The sequence below is a fragment of the Hydra vulgaris genome, chromosome 03 (assembly GCF_038396675.1).
Source record: "Hydra vulgaris chromosome 03, alternate assembly HydraT2T_AEP".
Taxonomy (NCBI): Eukaryota; Metazoa; Cnidaria; class Hydrozoa; order Anthoathecata; family Hydridae; genus Hydra; species Hydra vulgaris.
This window is the reverse complement of record NC_088922.1, coordinates 46,990,187-47,010,000: the sequence shown is the minus strand read 5'-3', so window position 1 is coordinate 47,010,000 and position 19,814 is coordinate 46,990,187. Positions and strand designations below refer to the sequence as shown.

Sequence of the window (19,814 nt, the reverse complement as noted above, 5' to 3'; positions counted from 1 at the left end):
CTTCTGGTCCACAAAACAAACTATTTGAATTTCTAAAAAAAAATTGGAACAATATAGATAATGAAACTAAGGAACTGAAAAGAATATTATTACCACCTGGAACATGGATGTATACTCAAAAATTAGCTGCTATTCAGTTTTGTAATAATGTGATCAATTTAAAGATCTTTAAAAAGGTGCTATTATAATTTTGATTTTGTTTCTATTTATTCTCAATATTTAAAATAAACAATTGTAACAAATTAAAAATATAACAAAACTTTTTAGGATGGAAATGTTAGAAAAGAATACCATGAGCTAGCTGAACTTACTTTAATGGTTCTATCGTCAAATAGCTTTAAATTTCATATACCCGGACCAGTTCACCATTCAAGATTCATGAGAAAAGGTTTATACTATTTAAAATTATATCTTTTAATGAATGAAATCCCAAACCTCACTGACAATGAAAAAGAAGAAATAACTGGTATGGTTTTATTCATTTCTCTATTCTATACAGAGTGGTTTCTAAAAGCAGAGCTAAGCTCTTTAGCACCAGCACAGGTATATGGTCTTTTATTATTTTATTGAGAAGTTAGAGGGCTTGTTATTGAATAAAATGATTCAAAATATTTATTAATATTATTTAATAAGATATGAAAGCTTACTGGCAAATGAAAAGGTTTGAGGAATGGAATCCACATGGCTCCCAGGCTGTTGTGAGCTTTATTCTCAGACATACTTGGTATCTGGATCCCACTTTGGTAGTTTTCGCCCTAGCAGATGAAAAATGTAGGGAACGTGGTGATATGGCCAAGAAACTGTATAGTTTACAAAGATGTCCAATTGACAGTTTCCCTTTGGAGCGCCAAATAATGGACCAATCTGTATTGAAAAGTCTTAACTTCAGTAAAGATGAGCCTCCTAGTTTAGCTCCATTAATAACAGACAAGTCGTGGCTAGTTTTTGAAAAGCTTAGAGATGGAAAGGCAGAAACTCAATGGATGAAGATACCTCCAGAGTTTTGGGAATTCAATGATTTTTATCTAGAATTTAGAGCAACAGTCACGGGACTTGATGTTGTTAATGACTGCTCTGAGAGGGCGATTAAGTTAGTTCAAGACCTAATAAACAGAGCAAATTCTTAGGAGAAAAGGCAGGACACCCTTCTCTTTACAAATAATTACAAGAAAAACACAAAAAGAAGAAAAAAAATTGATTATGAAAAGGCCGCTAGCAAATCTAGTTTCTTTCTAGAGAAAATCTAGTTACATTTTTTTGTTAAAAAATTTTTAAAATCTATTTTGCTTTGTTTTTAATAGATAACTGAAATAGAGATAATCATTAATTTACTGGGATTTCAATTTAAAAAAAATTTTACTTTTGAAGTTTTTTGAAATTTTATTATTTTGTAATTTTTTTTTTAGTTAGAGAAAAAAAAATTGGTTGGTTGGTTTTCACTATTTTATTGCCAAAAAATATTTATTTGTTCCCTATCCTCGCCCTCTCTTTTTTATATTTCTTAAAATAAACCCTGCAGCTAAATACAAGTGAATTTAATATAGTACTGCGTTAAAACTAAATCAAAAATAAAACCTACTCAAATGAATTTCAATAACTTTTTTTTAAAATTTATGGGTTTTATAAAATCCAAAAAACCCTAAAGTTAAGGTTTTTTAAAACTATTTAAAATTTTTATCTATTTTTTTTTTAGATAAGAGCCCTTTTATTTAGAATAAATAGGTCTTTACAGACAGAAATATAAAAAAAAAAATTAAAAATATAAATTTTAAGACTTCCTCCAAACAGTTATAAAAATGGTACAAAACGCTATAAAAATTGCCCCTTTTACCCCCTGGAGGGACCCTTACGGTTTTCCAAAAAAAAATCCTTAGTACTAAATCTTGGTCTGGGCAGATGATAAGCTAGGGCTCTTTTTTTTTTTCAGACATGACTTTTTTTTGACACACCCTAATATATATATATATATATATATATATATATATATATATATATATATATATATATATATATATACATATTTGATTAAAGTATTTTTTGTTAATAACAAAGTAATCTATTATTTTGGTAAAACAGAATAAAAATATCTAGGGTAATCTTTTTAAGCAACAAATTATTTCAATAAAAATACGATTTTTTAGTTCGGGTCCGTATGGACCCCAACTAAATAGTTGTAACACGAGCAAAACAATTAACAATTGCATAGTAGGGTTAATGGAGTTTTACTGTGAAAAATTACACCAAAAAAAGTTCTTTTTAATTAAAATGTAAATATACTGTGTAAATTAAATATAATACATAAAAGTTAAACTATTAAATATATTTCACGCACAATGCAAATTATAAACAGCAACCATCGAGTAAGTTTTGTAAGGAGTTATTCACTTATTTTTTAAACTTTTTGGCAACCTTATGGGAAACGCATCAAATGCCCAGATCCTTCGGCCCTGATAAAAACCAGATAAAACCCAATCAAACCAATTGCTTGATTTTTTTACCATATGGAGCCCGTCCGGAAACCAAAACACTTTTCTGTCAAAATTGCGTTCCCGTAAACCCAGACAAAAACCATACACTACCCTTCTGTCTATGTTGGCTGGAATACAAGAAGCTTGATTATCAACTTAATAATTTTGGTTTTTATTTTATAACAAAACAAAATCTAAACTCCCAATTTTTCTAGACTCCGAAAGAGAATTTTCTTGATTTCTCCCGACTTCGTTTATGGATTCTTAGATGGTAGGGAGTTATTTCGCCTCCACGATTCTAAGTCAAGTCTCACACTTCTCCATGGTTTTTATTTTACTGTGCTGCCTCATTTCCCAATCGTAAACTTTAAATCCATATCAACCACTAAAACAAATCTTCAGAAAACAAACGTCTGTATATTAATGCTATTTGCTAGAAGACAATTGTTGAAATTTTGTCTGAGTTGTTCTCAGGTTACAAAACTCTTTCTTTATCTCAAATATTCCCCGAGATATAAAAGCAACTAATTCTATTAAGTACTATTAAGTCGTATTATTATTACTTACTATGTTCCTGATAAGTACTTGCAAGGACCTTAGTAGTATATATACTACTTAATGCTACCTGCTTATAAGTAGGTTTTAATCGAAACTTATTAGAAATACTCGGGTTTTTATTTGGCTATTAGCCGTATTAGCAAGCTTTAGTTAGAATTTAGAAGGAATAAAAAGCTTTTTACTTGGCAATTGGTTGGATTAGCCGGTTTTGATGAGAAAATAGGTGAAATTATTAGTATAACATTCAGATGCTAGGCTTTTGTAAATAGTAGAACTTTATATATTTATTTGGTATTTAATTTAATTAAAAATTAAATTAATTCCAAATATATATACAAAGTTACAACTATAGTTGTGCATTATAGTGTCACTAATTTAACTTGTTGCGTAAACAATGAAGATTAGGGTTCGAAAAAATTTGTATGCGCAGATATTCGCCGATAAATTATGCGCATACATTTGCATTATTATGCAGTACTTATGCGCATAACTTTTTTTCCTTTACAAAGCATTAAATTGTTTTGACTGAATAGGCAGACAATAAAACGAGCTTCAATTCTAGTTTTAAGAAAGTTTTTAATTAGTGTGCCTTTGAAACAATAAAATGATCAGTTTTAGAATTAAATTATTTTAAAATAGAATTAATAGTTAACAACTTTTAACTCCACCTTTTTCCAACCTAGAACATCTCTTCGTCTTGTTAAATCTTAAGCTTTAAAGGATTTGATCAAAGCACTTAATCCCTCGTATGCATCATCAATACCGTGGGCGAAAACGTTTTCAGATTTGCTTCGTGATAAAAATTACGCAGAATGCTCCACTTAATTTGAAGAAATTCTCAAATCATCTAAAATTTTAACGCTCGTCAGTAATGGTTGGACAAATATTGATGACAATCATTTGGTGAACTTTTTTATCAAAACACCAAATACAAAACCGTTTATCTATACTTCAATCAACACATCGGGCATAATTCAAAACGCTGCAGTTGTTGCTGGCGCTATCATTGAAGTAATCGAGACTCTCGGCCCACAAAAAATCATAAGTATTATCACTGACAACGCTCCAGTTATGAAAGCTGCTTGGAAGATAATTGAAGAAAAATTTCCACACATCTCGACGTATGGCTGTGCAGCACACTTATGAATCTTCTTGTTAAGAACATTTTGAGTACTGCTGAAAGTACAAAGACCATTAAAGAAGATGAAAAAATTATCAAGTTTTTGAAAAATTATCACATTGTTAAAGCAAAGCTTGATGAAAAGAGAATTGCAGCTCACTCACAATGTCTGTTTCCATTTGATGGCTCAGTCATTTTAATTCAATAAACAATTTTTGTATTACAAAGTATGTTTAGATTTAACTTGCAGATAAGAAAATGCATCATTGAAAGATATTGCTCTAAAAACAAGTTCGGCCCCTGTTTTGACGCTAACTAAATCAAAGGCTTTCTGGAATAGTTTGGCAAAACTCGTGAAAGATTTCGAATGTTCTTCTTACATTATTGAAAGACTTAAAAATGATGATGCTCCGTTATCTTTTATTTTGGTGAAATGTACAAGAAATTTGCAAATGAGGAAAATATTCAGAAAATGGTTATGAAGCACTTTAAATTCCTTATCACTCCAAATAAGGAAATTTCCTATATGCTACTCCAAAATAAATCCAACAGTTGGTGAGACAGTTGACAGTGAAATGATTGAGTTTGTTGGAGAAATGATAGCACTGAAAGAAAAAAAACAAAAGAGACAATTTTCAAAATGAGCGCGAAGATTTATTGGAGCAATTATCCATCAGTCTTTGAAGTTGCAAAATCTGTTGCTGAAATGATTTGTTCGTCAACAACAGCAGTGAGAACTTAGTAAATTTTTCAATTTTTTCATTCAAGATTGAAATATCGTTTGACAAACGAACGTGTAAAAAAAATAGATTTTATATATACCAATAATGTTTTGATAGATACAAGCAACACAACTGACTATATTTTGGAGGAATGAGCAGTTTTCAACGAATATGAGAGTGAAGAAGTTATAAATGAGCAAATGTAATACAAAAATAAATTAATTTGTTAAGTTTTGTAACGTAGAAATTGGTTTAAAAATTATGAAAATAATTTTGAAATATTTAATTTCAATTGAAAATAATTGTTCTGATTTAAAGTGACTTGCGTTAGATTTATAAAACATTATATTCTATATTTGACAACATTTAATTAATTTCACATAGCATTTATTGATTTAATTTGATTGTGCATCATCTGCATATTATGTGCATAATTTGGCGCATAACGTTTATTTGGTATGCGCATATGTTCACTAATATGCACATAAGTTCCAAACCCTACTAAAGACACTTATTTATGAAATAACTTCAATAAAAAAAAATTATGAAGTATTAGCTTATTTAACTAAAACACTTAAAAAAATACAATACATAACGATGGAAAGTTGTTTAGTATCTTCGAAGATGCCAATGGAAAAATTCCATTAACATTTTTCATTTTTTCTATCTTTAATTCAACATAACTGTAACTTTAATGAAATTTACAAAAATAATAATGTAATTTGACTACTTAACAACACGTAATATTTAACAATAAAAAAACCTTAATCAATATACTATAATTTTAGTATGGTGAAAAGCTTTTAATTATATTTTTTATATAGCTATAATAATTGTAAATTATCAGGAAAATATCTAAAAACTAAAAATATAATTGTGTGAAGTATAAAGAAAAAAAAAATTTATAATGTTTGAACAATTACAAAATTTGTGTTGATTCCTATTGAGTATTTTATCAAACTTGTCATGGAACACCGTTTTCTTTTGTTTTTAATTACAACTTTTTTGAACTTGCAATTGAAATTCAATCAGTGCCATTATAAGCATTATATAAATCTTGTTTTACCGTTTTTTACCTTTACAATTATATATATATATATATATATATATATATATATATATATATATATATATATATATATATATATATATATATATATATATATATATATATATATATATATATATATATATATATATATATATATATATATATATATATATATATGTATATATATATATATATATATACATATATATAGTTCTATTTATAATAAGGAACTAATTTCTTGGTTTGAAATTTTGAAAATTTGACAACAGAAGTTTAAGATACTTTAGATAAAAACTTAAAAACTAAGTTTAGAAAACCTTAATTAAGACTTTCAACTTAACATTTGATTACTACAATTCCAAATTCAAATTTCAAAAACTAACAAATTTAAATTTATGCGTATTAATGTATATTGTTTCGTTATGTATTTGAAATGTGTCAACGCAGTTGGTTCTTATTATTAGGCCTGCACATAGTAAACATTTAAAGATTAAGTCGTTTTATGGTGTTTTTGCAGACATCAAGCCACTGTAGTTTGCCGAAGGAATTTTTCATGATATATTTTGTTTATCGGGCCGACATCGGCACAATGAAGTAAAAAGATACCGATCTAATACTGATATAAAAAGTGGCGGCAAGACATCAAGCCAACGTTTATGGGCTATCTAAATATGCTTATAATAATTAGAGGTGTGTTGATTTGTTGTCACCAGATTTCTATAACTGTATTAATGTCGTAATTTGATGAAGGATTATAAAAATTTCCAACCAAAATATTTTAAAACTGTATGTCAAATGAAATAAATAAAAGTATTACTGTAATTTGATAACATAATTATATATATTTTACTTTAAAGTGTATCTATATACATCTTGACTTCAATTTCTTGTCATTAAAGCGTAAATTATTCAACAACCCAGTAATGTTGCTGAGAGTTTAGAAAAAAAGCAAGATAAAACCTTGAACCTGCAAAGCATTCAAATTACTTTTCAACAAGTTCAAGACAAGCGCAGACAATAATAACATTACAAGTTCCACAATTACGTTCAAGATGATTGATGAGTAACTATGCTTAGTTACATTATATATAAATGAAACAGAAAATAAATAGTTACCAGATGCTAGTTGACTGTACATATTTTGAATTTAGACTAAACATGAAATAACAACATACATACCCATATACATACATTTTTTATATGTAGGTATGTTTATATTTATATATGATAAATATTTATATATAAGCCCATGAGATGGATGGTGGTATGTCACTTTTTTCTATACTTTGAGTTATTGCCACCAATGGTTAGCATTTTGTTTATTCTATTACATGGCAGATTGGTATATGTCTAATAATATCGATAATGATACTATTTTTATTTACTTCCTCTAAAACAGTTTGATGATTTATGATATGATGTCTAATAAATGCCTCTGTATCTCAAAACTAGATATGAGTGACTTATACCACTATGCATCTCAGGGGCTCATATATGTTATGTATTTATGTGTATTAACAATGTGCGCATATGCGTGTTTACATTATATAAATATATATGTATACGTGTATATATGTACATATATAAGTATATACATCCAAACATATGTATACATACATGCATACATGCATATCTACATACATGCATACATGCATATATACATACATATATAAATACATATATGCATACATACATACATACAAACATACATACATACATACATACATACATACATACATACATACATACATACATACATACATACATACATACATACATACATACATACATACATACATACATACATACATACATACATACATACATACATACATACATACATACATACATACATACATACATACATACATACATACATACATACATACATACATACATACATACATACATACATACATACATAGATACATACATACATACATACATACATACATACATACATACATACATACATACATACATACATACATACATACATACATACATACATACATACATATTTACATACATACAAACATACATTTTATAGAGATAAAACCTTAAGTCGGGTAAATAAAAGGAAGCAATTGCTTTTACTCAGTAATTGGTCAGCTTTACCTGAATAAAAAATTCACAAAACTTTAAAAACTTCACAAGTTTTTATTTACGTAAAGCTGAGTAATTACTTAGCGTTTTGGAAATAAATTGCTTACCTTTAAGTGAATAAAATTTCTGCAACTTTGCTCAAATTTTTATTCGTGGAAGGCTGAACAAGTGCTCTAAAAACACTACGCAAAGCAACTGCTTTTTCACCCAGTTTCTTCTACAAGTAAAAGCCGTAAAAACACTTTAACAAAAAACCATCATATAATTTGTAAACCATGCAATTGTCAGCAAGTAGAAAAGGTTTTCCACTATAAAATTACAAACATTAGTTAGTAAAAATATTATTTTATTATAGATTTTAACAATCTAAAAATGTAGTTTTAGATTTAGCTGACTTGTCTCCCGTTTGATAGAAAAAAGATAGTGTAAAATTAAGTCAGAGTTTTTATATTTGAACCCTTTTTGAAAACTTATCGTTAAACGTATGTACTTATTTCCTCCGTTTATTCCTGATAAGCACTTAGTAAGTATTTACTAGGAATACTCGGTAATCAGATTAACCGAAATTATCGAAACTTAATAAATTTTGTCATATTAGGCGAAAACTTAACAGAATTATTAGGATAATCCCGCACGTTACAAGATTGAAAGGAAGTTAAACAATTCCCTAGTAATATTTCAGCCTGGTTTTTTTTCTCGGGTAGGCTATCGAGATTTCTAAAGAATCTTTAACAGTGTCTATAATAAGGGCAAATCCGTTATTTCACTTTTCCTGCATTCTTCAGATTTTATTACCTCTTATAAAAGCAAAGCTAAGTTACTTGCTTAGAACTTTTCATCATCCTTATCTCTTGATTTCAATAATAATTCCCTACATGGTATAAACAACAACAATAAAGTTGATAAATTGTTTAACATGTGTAACACTTCAGCTTCTTTTTCGAATGATATTTCCTGCTTAGACTCTCCAGTTTGCGGTCCGTACAGCATATCTGTACGGACTGTAAGCTGGAGAAGCCTTGTAGAATTGTTTTACGAATAAATGTTTTTAAAAGTAAAGACAATGAACTCTAGTCTTTACTTTCAAATCTATTTAACAAGTCCTTATTTAAAACTTGTTTTCGAGCCTCTCGGAAAGCGACATTTGTTATTTCTTTTTTTCAAAAATTTAGTCATCTTAATATCATAAGTAAAGTTTTCTTCTTATGGTCTTTTCATCAGGTAACATCTTTAAGATTATTAAATATTTCCACACCAATCAAATTATAAATATTATCCTCAATATACGGAACTCTTGAACATGCCCTGTAACTTCAGGGCTCACTCTAGGTTCTATTCTTGGCCGTATATATCTTTAAATTTACATTAACAATCTCCCAGATGTTCTCACATCTTTTGCGACATTGCATGCTATGATACTACCACTTATTATTGTCTTGATAAAAAATCAACACTCTCTGATTACTTACGAGGGGAAGGGGGAATTTGAATTTAAAAAGGATCTCTCTTCTGCTACAAAAGGGCCCTATCAGTGACTGATGACCTTAAACTCAGAAGAACCTCAATTTTTTTCAGCTAGAAATTATTGCAATAAACTTCCATAATTTATGATCTTCCATAATTTATGAGCGAATAGATCTTCCATAATTTATGAGCGATTATGTAAACGAGGAGTTATCTAACATTTGTTTCCAGGAATCATCTCTTTTTTTTGATGGTTTGTGGAAATCATACATTAGTTCTATTGCAAAATTAGTATCTGCTATAGTTGCATCTCCTTAGCGTGATCAGTACTTTTTGACTCCGGATTCTATTCTTTGCTTCTATTAGTCTTAAATTTGCCCATGTATTGAATACTGCCGCCATATCAGAAGCAGTTCTAGGAATGATTTCTATTCTCCATTAGTAACCATAGTTGGACCTGAACTTGCAGCAAACCATTACCGCGTTCATTTTACTGTAATGTTGCTTCTCTTTCTCTTTTTTATAAATACTATAATGGGTCTTATTCTCAAGAGTAAGCATTTCTTGTGCCATCTGCTATTATTTACTCTCGTGTTACTTGTCATTCAATCAAGTCTCATCCTTTTATTTTAATTGTTCCTAAGTGCGCCAAAAAAAATTTTCTCGGACTTAAATTCTTGGGAGTTCGTTTCCTTAATCTTATTTTCCTTATTCATATCATTTTTAATACTTTAATTTGTTTGTTATTCAAAATCTTACTTTATAACCTCCATCTTTTCTCTTCCAATAACTTCCAAATCTAATAGTGGTTGCTAGCACCTTTGTTGGAAGTTTTTAATAAAAGGGTGCATTGGGATTTTTTACAGATTTTCTATAGAACAATTTAATTATTGTATGTTTGGTGGGCTTGATTTTAATGCGCCTTGGTGGCTAAGGGTTAAGTACACATTTTTTAACTACTGCTTCATCATATTTGTAATTGGATTTAGTATGATTATATAAGTTTTAAAGTATAATGAGAAACAACCTTAAACCTAAGTTTTGACAAATCAGGATTTACGAAAAATACAAGATTTAACAGAGGTCGACAAATGTTAAAGAAGGTTACAATAAAAAACTTATCTTTATAAGTGACTGATATATACTTTTGCTGAGTTTTTTTTTTTTGATAAGAGTTGTTTTTTGTTGATAACAAGTTAAAAATAATAAACAGGGGGAAAGGGGGTCTTCAAAAATTATGGATAGGTAGAAAAAATTTCAAAAAATCAATACACATTCCTTTTCATAAGATTATAATAAACTTCTGTTAATTTCAAATAAAAACCAGTTTAAGTTAAAACTACCCATGTTAAGGATATGAAATGCATGAATACGCTTTTCATATACTTAAGTATATTAAATGTGTCTATGCAAGAGTTTAATAATTTCTTTTTATTGTCAGACTTAGGCAAAGAGAACATTTAAAAAATAAGTCAATTTATAGTGTGTTTTCAGAGATCAAGCTGATTTAGTTTGCAATTGGAGCATTTTTTGATTTACTTTGTTTATTAGATTTAAATCGGCCAAATAAAGAGTAGATGCCAATTTTATTGATATAAAAGTTGATAAAGACATCAGGCTAACGCCCATGTGTTTTCTGGATTAGACATTTATTCGTTCATCTTTCTTTTTATTTTCTCACTATTCTCTGCCTACTTAGTTAATTTTTGTATATTTTTTTATCTCTGGCTAATTAATTTTTACATACTCTGAACCTGTTTTGTGCGACAGCTATCGTCTCTACTTATCAGACAAGGTTTATATTTCGCATACTAATAAAGTTTTCACATTTTCGGCCATATTTTTTACTAACTACTTTTGTACTAACCGCTACTTAATTTCGATATTTATAAGTGGTATTTACTTATTATATTTATAAGACACATTACAGCCTTAAAAAAACGGCAAGTTACTCTTAATTATTAATTACTTTTTTATTTTATTTTTGATTTCTGTACATTTTATTTATTTTATTACTTGCACATACGTACATGTGTACAGTTTGTCTCTTCTAGTGTAAGTGGAATCGATATTTATATGTATTTAATTATTTGTTCATGGTCACACCACGCGCATCCATCACCACCCTAACGAGATCTCTATGAATGTCGGAGCTGTCATTAGGTTAATGAGCGCCGTAACCACATCCAGCAGGATAGCCTAATATCCGTTTTGTCGTTAAGGTGTACATTGGAAAAGGCGGGGCTCACCAGCCACAAAGAACAAATTTCAATTGTTTATAGTACCGTATTTATTAGACTATTTTTTCTTTTTATATTGCCCGTACTATCATTTATTATCATTTTGCATACTATTTTGTTATCTACTTATTTGATTGTTTTTGTATGGTGCAATTATATTAGTAATGGTTACCATTGATAAAACAACAGATTTATATTGACTTGTTTACTCATAGATTATTGTCCTACCATTTTTAAAGGTTAACTAGAGTGTGAGTTATGGTTTGCCTCATCCTGAATTGCTAAATTTTATTCCTTCTACTAAATAGTCTGTACATTAGTTTATGTTTTTTACCTAAATAACACCATCTACAATTTGATTCTATTATCACATCTCTCAGATCTACATAACTTGGCGGCTCCTTTGGGCACTTTTTGCGATCTTTAGGTTGCAAAAACAATTAAAATTTATTCTTTGTGGCTGGTGAGCTTCGGCTTTTTCCAATGTACACCACAACAATATAAAACGGACCTTAGGCTATCCCTCTGGATGTGGTTACGACGCTCAATAACCTAATAACTACGCTAACACTAACGCACACGTTTATTCGGAAGTCCCACAACTAGCGTCGAATCAGCTCTCGCTGACTCTGTGCTTGGACGTCGATATGGCGGTTTTTTTCATTTAATCTGGCGCTTTTTGCTTGTAATTTAGCGGCTTTTTGCATTTAATCTGATGGTTTTTCTTTATCATGAGAAATAGTTTTGCTTTTATTGCTTTAAATAGTTAAACTTTCTTATAAACAATTTAAGCCCGTTTTTTCTTTAATTTCTTAAAACTCTAAATGAATATCGCGCAAAGACAATTCTTAGAAATTAATGTTAAAGTAAGAAATTTGATCATTAATCTTGTAATTGACGAAAGGAAAAGAGCAAAATATCGTGAACTCGAGCATAGAAGTGAGATTTCAATACGATGCCTGGACCATCAATAGATATCAACAGGTAATATCAATTCTGGTATTAGAGGTGAAAATAAGAAATAAGCTACATGAGTTATTTGGAGATAACAGAAACTGTAATCTATAGAGCAGAGCCAATTTTTACTTAAACTTTTTTTTTTTAGTAAAAATGTAAAGGGATAAAAGAAGGCCTGAAATAAATTACAACTAACTCGATAATTTAAAATTAAAGATATTATTAGAATTTAAACTTCATTTATAACGCAATCATTAATACAACAAAAAACAATCCTTAAAAATTTCTTTATGATGCATATATACTTTTTAGGATTTATTTTACAACGTTTTTTAAATGCAAAGTTGTGGAGAAAAACAACTTAATCGTCAATTTCAACAACGTTAAATGACGTTATGCACCCACTTGGCAAACAACATAAATTGATGTTGATCAACATAACCTAACATAAATCCAACGTTGGGCGACATCGACTAACTAGATCCAACATTGTAAAAATGTTGTTTACAATAACGTTGTTTTTCACCAGAATTACTACATTTTAATCACATTTACTACACTAATGTTATTTTAATCAGAATTACATTGTTAATTATAAGATACTAACTTATTCGCTATATTATTATTGCTTAAAAGTTATGCAAACCACAAAGTAAATGATTTTTTGTTTGATTTTCAACGTTTTAAAACAAAATGTTTGGCTTACGATTTCTTAAATATTTGTCCTAATAGTTTGATATATTAATACATAACTGAGTTGAAAATGGCAACAACTGTCCTTTTTAATTTTCTTGAAAATCTGGGGCAAACTGAGAAATACTTTGTTTAAAAAAAAAACAAAGTAAAAGTACAGTTTTTAATAAAATTAAAACAGACTTTTGATAAATTCAATCTGAATAAATATAGAAATGTAAACAAAACATACAAGTTATAATTTTATAGGGTAATTTATCGAATGCAACTCAAAATGTGTAAATGGATTATAAAATCTGTTTGCATCAAAAACAAACTTTATTTAATACAAAATATGGAAAAGAAAGTAAAACAAATACTAATTGAAAAAATGTATTTTTTTTAACAAAAAGTCATGTTTGTCAAATATTTTTTTATTCGGTCAACTTGGGTATTGCACTATTTCTTTTGAAAAACTGATCAATATTGTTCCTCTTCATCATTTTTATCTTTTTTAATCAAGCATTTCTTCAATTTCGTTTTCGTTATGTTCTTCATATATATTTTTTGTTTAATTTGTTATCACTGTTCTTCTTAAGTAAAACTTATTAATCTTTTTTTCATTCTTTCCTAATAATTTTTTATCATTGTTTTTTTCTTCCTGAATGGTTTTGCATCCATTTTATACATTCTTGATTAAAAAAAGTTTTCAAAGGATTAAAAAATCCACTGCCCTGTGGTAGCAATAGCAAAAATAATCCATTGTTATCAGCATAATCCATAAGTTTTAACTATTGGTATGCAAACAATTGCTGTCAAAAAATAGTGAAGCTTTTTTGATAATGTTGAGATCTACAGGCCCGTTGGAAAAAAAACTAAATTGGGGGGCAATATTACCCCGAAGTAGTATTGAGGGCCTTTCTTTTTTTTAGTCATTTTTCCGTCAATTCCTTCAAAATTCTTTTTTTGAAAAATTATTTGATGGAAAAATAAAGAAGGTTGAGGGGAGGGGGCAAATGTCCCTGCTGCCACCCCCTCTCCTCCCTCAGCCGCCTGTTGCTTCGGGCCTGATCTAGGAGTGTCGTACGTGTTTAACAAAATGTTGAAAAAATTTAAAAAGTGATTCGTTATTATTCAATTACATTCTTAGCATTCTTGAATAGTTTTAACTAGATCATTATTTGGAAGTTATAGTTTCTTTTTTGTGTGCTTAAATATCATCATTGGTGGCACATAATGACCAATAATTTACATGCACAGTGAATTATTTTCGCAACTTCTTTTTCCTAATTTTCCAATGATGAAACACACTGTTTTCCTGTTGATGAGATAACTTTTAATGGTTTATCAAAGCATGCCAAGCCAGACCGATACCAATAAACAACGTGGCTCAAAGTGATATTTGTTAAATGAATTCTCTGTATTACTACTAAAAAAGTTTTTAATTTTATCTTCATTTAAACCAAAATCTGTTTATACAATATGCTTAACGGTAAACTAAAAAGGGTTTTAAAATAAGTTAAAGTTATTATCGTTTTTTTAGCGTCTGGATACGTTAAAAAAAACCTAAGTCTGTTTTTTCATAAAAACTTCTAATTTATTAAATGTTTATGTGAATCAAAAATAATAATAAGTTTCTTCTTGAACCATTAATAATTTTGAATGTTTAGTTTTTGCAAAATAAATATAAAGTTAAACGATAATTATTGGTCTAAGCCTTTTACATTAGTTTTATTTTTGAACTTTTTTGTTTTATATTTGAACTTTTTGTATATGATATATTTTGTATTAAATGCTATTACGTTATAAAAATATCTAAGCTCGGCATGGTTGTTTGGCATAATTAAGGCGCAACGTGTTGTGAAACAGGTGATCATGGTTTAAGTAGGCTACCGTAAGCTACCAAAGTTGTTTTTTCAAATACAGGTTGCTTTTATGTAGAATTTACAACTTTGTTTAACGTTGAAGAATCTAACGTTATAACGTTGGAAAATCTACAGTTGTCTATCCTTTTAGTTTCCAAAGTTGCTCCAAAGTAATGACAACCTAAATGACAACGTTATTTTACGCTTTTACTACGTTGGTGTGCCTACTGGGTTCTTTAAAAAAAATATTTTAAAAAACAAAAATGCGAAAAATATAACTTAAAGAATACACATATTTTAAAAACTTTTTCTTTTTTTTTTTTTCCCTTTAAATTTTCACAACTACATATTAATTACAAATTTTTTACACTGCAATATTATAAAGAAACTGTACTTCCTAAACAAACAAAAAAAATACATTTTACAAAATACCGTTAAGTATAGGAAGCAATAATTAGGTATGCTATGACTTGATAAGAAGGGTTTTGCTGTTGTAGGGAACACGTAGAAAACTGAGATTAGTCTTATCATCGAGAACCTTGAGGTTTTGCGTACAGCACACATATAAGCAATGTGATTCTCATTAAAGAAATGTTTTACATGTTATTATTGCAAACCTTTTTTTTCTTTTCTTTTTAATTGAACTATGTTTTGTGTTAGTGTTGAGGTTTATAATAATAATACTAGCTTTATTTGTTAAACAAAAATTTACATTTTCCATATGCATTTGATTGCTGATTATTTTAATTTGAGCGTAAATTTTGATTTACCATCAGAACTAGAACATTTCTAGGTAATTATCCATATTAAGAACATGCTTTTTGAGTTTCGACTTTAAAGAAGTTATATTGCCTGGGAGAGAAATCGAGGTATAGTTCGGAATTAATTTGTTGAATAAATATGGGCCACGATAAGAAATAGAAAATTGAGAACTTTTTTTTTTTTTCAGGGGTGCAATAAAGTTACCAGTTGCTCTTGTATTAAATTTGTTGATATTAGAATGAAAGAAGTTTCCTGTGAATCGGTTTGGAACTAATCCTAGTTTGTATTTAAGCATGAACAAAATGTTAGCGTAGATATTAATTTGATAAATGTTTAGTGCTTTCATTTTTTTTAATAGGGGTTTAGCGTGGGTCAGTTTTTTATGATGTGTTATTCTAGAATGTTTTTGTCGTCGATAGAGATATTAATTTTGTCTTGTGTGTGCTTCCCCAGGCTATATTGGCATATGTGAGATAACTATGTATAAAGGAAAAGTAAAGAATTTTAGGTTTTTTTGCGATAAAAATGGTCTAGCTTTAAAAAGTATACCAATACTTTTAGATATTTTAGTGTTGATGGCATTTATATGAGCTGTCCATAAAACATTTTTGTCAATAATCACACCAAGAAATTTAATTGTTTGGGTTCTTTCAATTTTTTTGTAATCAATACTTAGTGTCGGTAGAATTGATGGTAGTTTGTTCTTCTGTTTCTTTGAGTGAAATAAAATATATTTAGTTTTTTGCGCGTTAAATGATAACTTGTTAGCACTGAACCATGTTTTAAGATTTTGAAGTTCAAAGTTGACTTTATCAAAGAGGTCATTGATAGAGGTAGATGAATAGAACAGATTGGTGTCATCTGCAAACATTATACAATCGAGATTTGTAGAGGCTTTAGGAAGATCGTTAATGTAGATAAGGAATAATAAAGGTGCAAGAATAGATGCCTGGGGGACACCGCATTTGATTTTTAATAACTCCGTATTAGTGATACCGTCTATAATAACACATTATTGCCTGTTATTTAAATAATTAGTGAACCATTTATTAGTTTGATTTTTTATACGGTATATTCTCATTTTTTCGAGCAGAATTTTATGGTTGACAATATCGAAAGCATTTGTAAGATCGATAAAAACTCCCAATATAAATTTTCCTTTATCAAATGACGAGCTAATGTTGTCCATTAGGTCTAAGGTTGTATGGTCCGTAGAATGATTAGTTTGAAAGCCGTATTGACATTCACTTAGAATTTTATTGTCTGCTAAATATTTATAAAGTCGGTTGTACATTATTCTTTCCAGGAGTTTGGAAAACACTGGAAGAATTGAGATAGGTCTATAATTGGTTAGCAATGCCGTGTCTCCAGTTTTAAATACAGGTAAAATCTTCGCAAATTAAAAAAAAAAAAATCTTTTTTTAAATTTTAAAAAAAAAGCTGCAAGCTTCATAGTATTTCCTGCATTTTTATCTTTTTGATAATGTTGAAACTGTAAAATAATCGTAAAATGTTTAATCTCAAAATTTTCAATTGTCTTAAAAGATGAAAAATAGTAAAATCTTTACTATTTTTTTGTTTTAAAGTCTGTAACCAGCTAACAAAAGTGCCCTGGTTTCATTTAAAGTTCATCATAAATTTAAATAATGAATTTCGTTTTAAAAATTAAATATGGTATCTAAGTTTAGGAAAAACCAAAATGAAATAAACCAAAAATAATAATACTCGCATGGTGTTAATAACACTCAAATTACCTTTTTTTAGTTATTTTTTTAGGATGAACTATAAATAATCTATGATAATTTCTAAATAGAATATTAGCTAGCAGGTTAGATATAAATCATAATCTGTATCATCATATGTATTTAGAAAAGTAATGAACTCAAAGAAGTATATTTCTTCCTTGCTTTAATTAGGTTCAAATAAAAAGGGAAAAATATATCAAAAAAATTAATATTATTTGTGCAAATCGGATTTCTAAAAATTTTCTAAATTAAATTAAAATTTTTAGTATAATAATTAAATTTTTTTCAATATAAGGAAACTGTATAGGGTTGTTGTCCAACCTTATGTCAAAACAACTCATCAAAACAACTCATCAAAAGTAGTTATCCATGAGGAAGCTTAGTTTGACTTTTTCTAAAGTTAATAGTTTGTCTGTTGTTATGTTTTCTCATGATTCAATTTTTAAATAAGTTATAAAAACTTGTTGGAACATAATAATCATCTTTTAGTTTTATAATCACAAAGCTTTTTTTACTTTGGTTTAACTCTTTCTTTTAAATCTGTTAGACATAAATTTAATTTTTTGTATATTTTTTGTATTTTTGCGAATTGTTTATTCATCTATTTATTTATAAGCATATTTGAAATATTAGTTTTGTAATGTATTTATTTTTTAATATTTTAATCTAGTAAAGCAAAATCCCATAATAATGACTTGGACCAAATAGTGATGACAGCTGCAATTATTTTTACTGTTTTTGAACTTGGTAAAGAAGTTGTACAGGTTTACATACTAAAGAAAGACTATTTTAAAGATTTGAGCAACTACTTGGAATTTATACTATACTCTTCTGCACTGGTATATATGATATCACTTATTAAGAAAGATGATTCAGAATATACAAAAAATAATAAAAATGTAAAATGGACTGCAGGAGCTATTTCAATTTTGTTTGCGTGGATTAACTTGTTATTGTATTTAAAACGAAATAGTTTTTTTGGAATCTATGTGATTATGATTATTGAAGTTTTTAAATCACTAATGAGCGTTATAACAGTGTTTTGTTTAATTGTTTTGGCATTCTCTTTGTCATTTTTTATGCTTTTTGGTAATCAAAAAGCATTTAAATATCCTGGAAGAGCCATAATGAAAACAATCGCTATGACTCTTGGAGAGTCTAGTTATGATGATATATTTATAAATAACTCTAATGCAACATCAAACAATAACGTAATCCCTTCAAATGTTATGTTGCCATATCTAGTAATGTCATTCATTTTGTTTACACTCTTCTTGATTGTTTGTTCTATAGTCATTTTGAATTTGTTGGTGAGAATAAACAATTTGTTTGTTATAAAGCATTTTTAATATAATAATTTAATATTATTTCATTTTAATATTAACAATATTAATATAAACTTTTTCTTAAATATTTTAATGATTATTTAAAGTATAGGATTTTATTGTATGCATAATTTATCAATTTTTTTTTAATCTTCAAAATTTATTAAAATTAGAAAACACAACGGATAATTACCCGTTATTGCAGGTTTTAAACAAATCGCTTACATAACGCTAACATAACGCAAGATTTCGTATTTTATGACGGGTTTCTTTTACCTTTATGTTCAATCTATAACTTTTAGTTATAGATTTCCATCTATAACTATAATCTATAAAAACCTATTACCTTTATGTTCAATCTATAACTACCTTCATGTTCAATCTTTAACTATATTATACATTTAAAATTATACATTGAACATGACGGGTAACTCCCAATAATGTCAAAGATTCGTATGAAATAAAAATAACTGTATTTGCCATTATGTTTTTTTTTATACGAATTATATATTGAATATAAAGGTAATTACCCGTTGTAAAACATGAAATATAGCGTTATGTTTTTTTTAAATATAACAATTTTTTTTTACTGTGTAGTTTTAACTATATTAAATAAGTTATTTAACTTTGGTTAAGTCTTGTTATTACTTTCTTAGCAACTTTAAAACTTAGTTATTAAACTTGCTTAATAAAGAATTATTTATAAAGTCAATCCAATAAAAATTAGATGAAAAATAAGAAATTACTTCATGCAAACTT

At 28.0% G+C, this 19,814-nt stretch overlaps 1 protein-coding gene across 18 annotated transcripts in view; it reads left to right on the top strand.

The window, feature by feature from the left end:
• The window catches only part of LOC136078211 (transient receptor potential cation channel subfamily A member 1-like), a 200,470-nt gene that overhangs the window by 148,648 nt on the left and 32,008 nt on the right, over window positions 1-19,814 (top strand). For all 18 annotated transcript variants that reach the window (XM_065793442.1, XM_065793447.1, XM_065793448.1 and 15 more), the window contains one exon: window positions 18,401-19,040. In XM_065793442.1, the coding sequence (XP_065649514.1) occupies window positions 18,401-19,040 (640 nt within the window). The remainder of the gene's footprint in view (window positions 1-18,400; window positions 19,041-19,814) is intronic.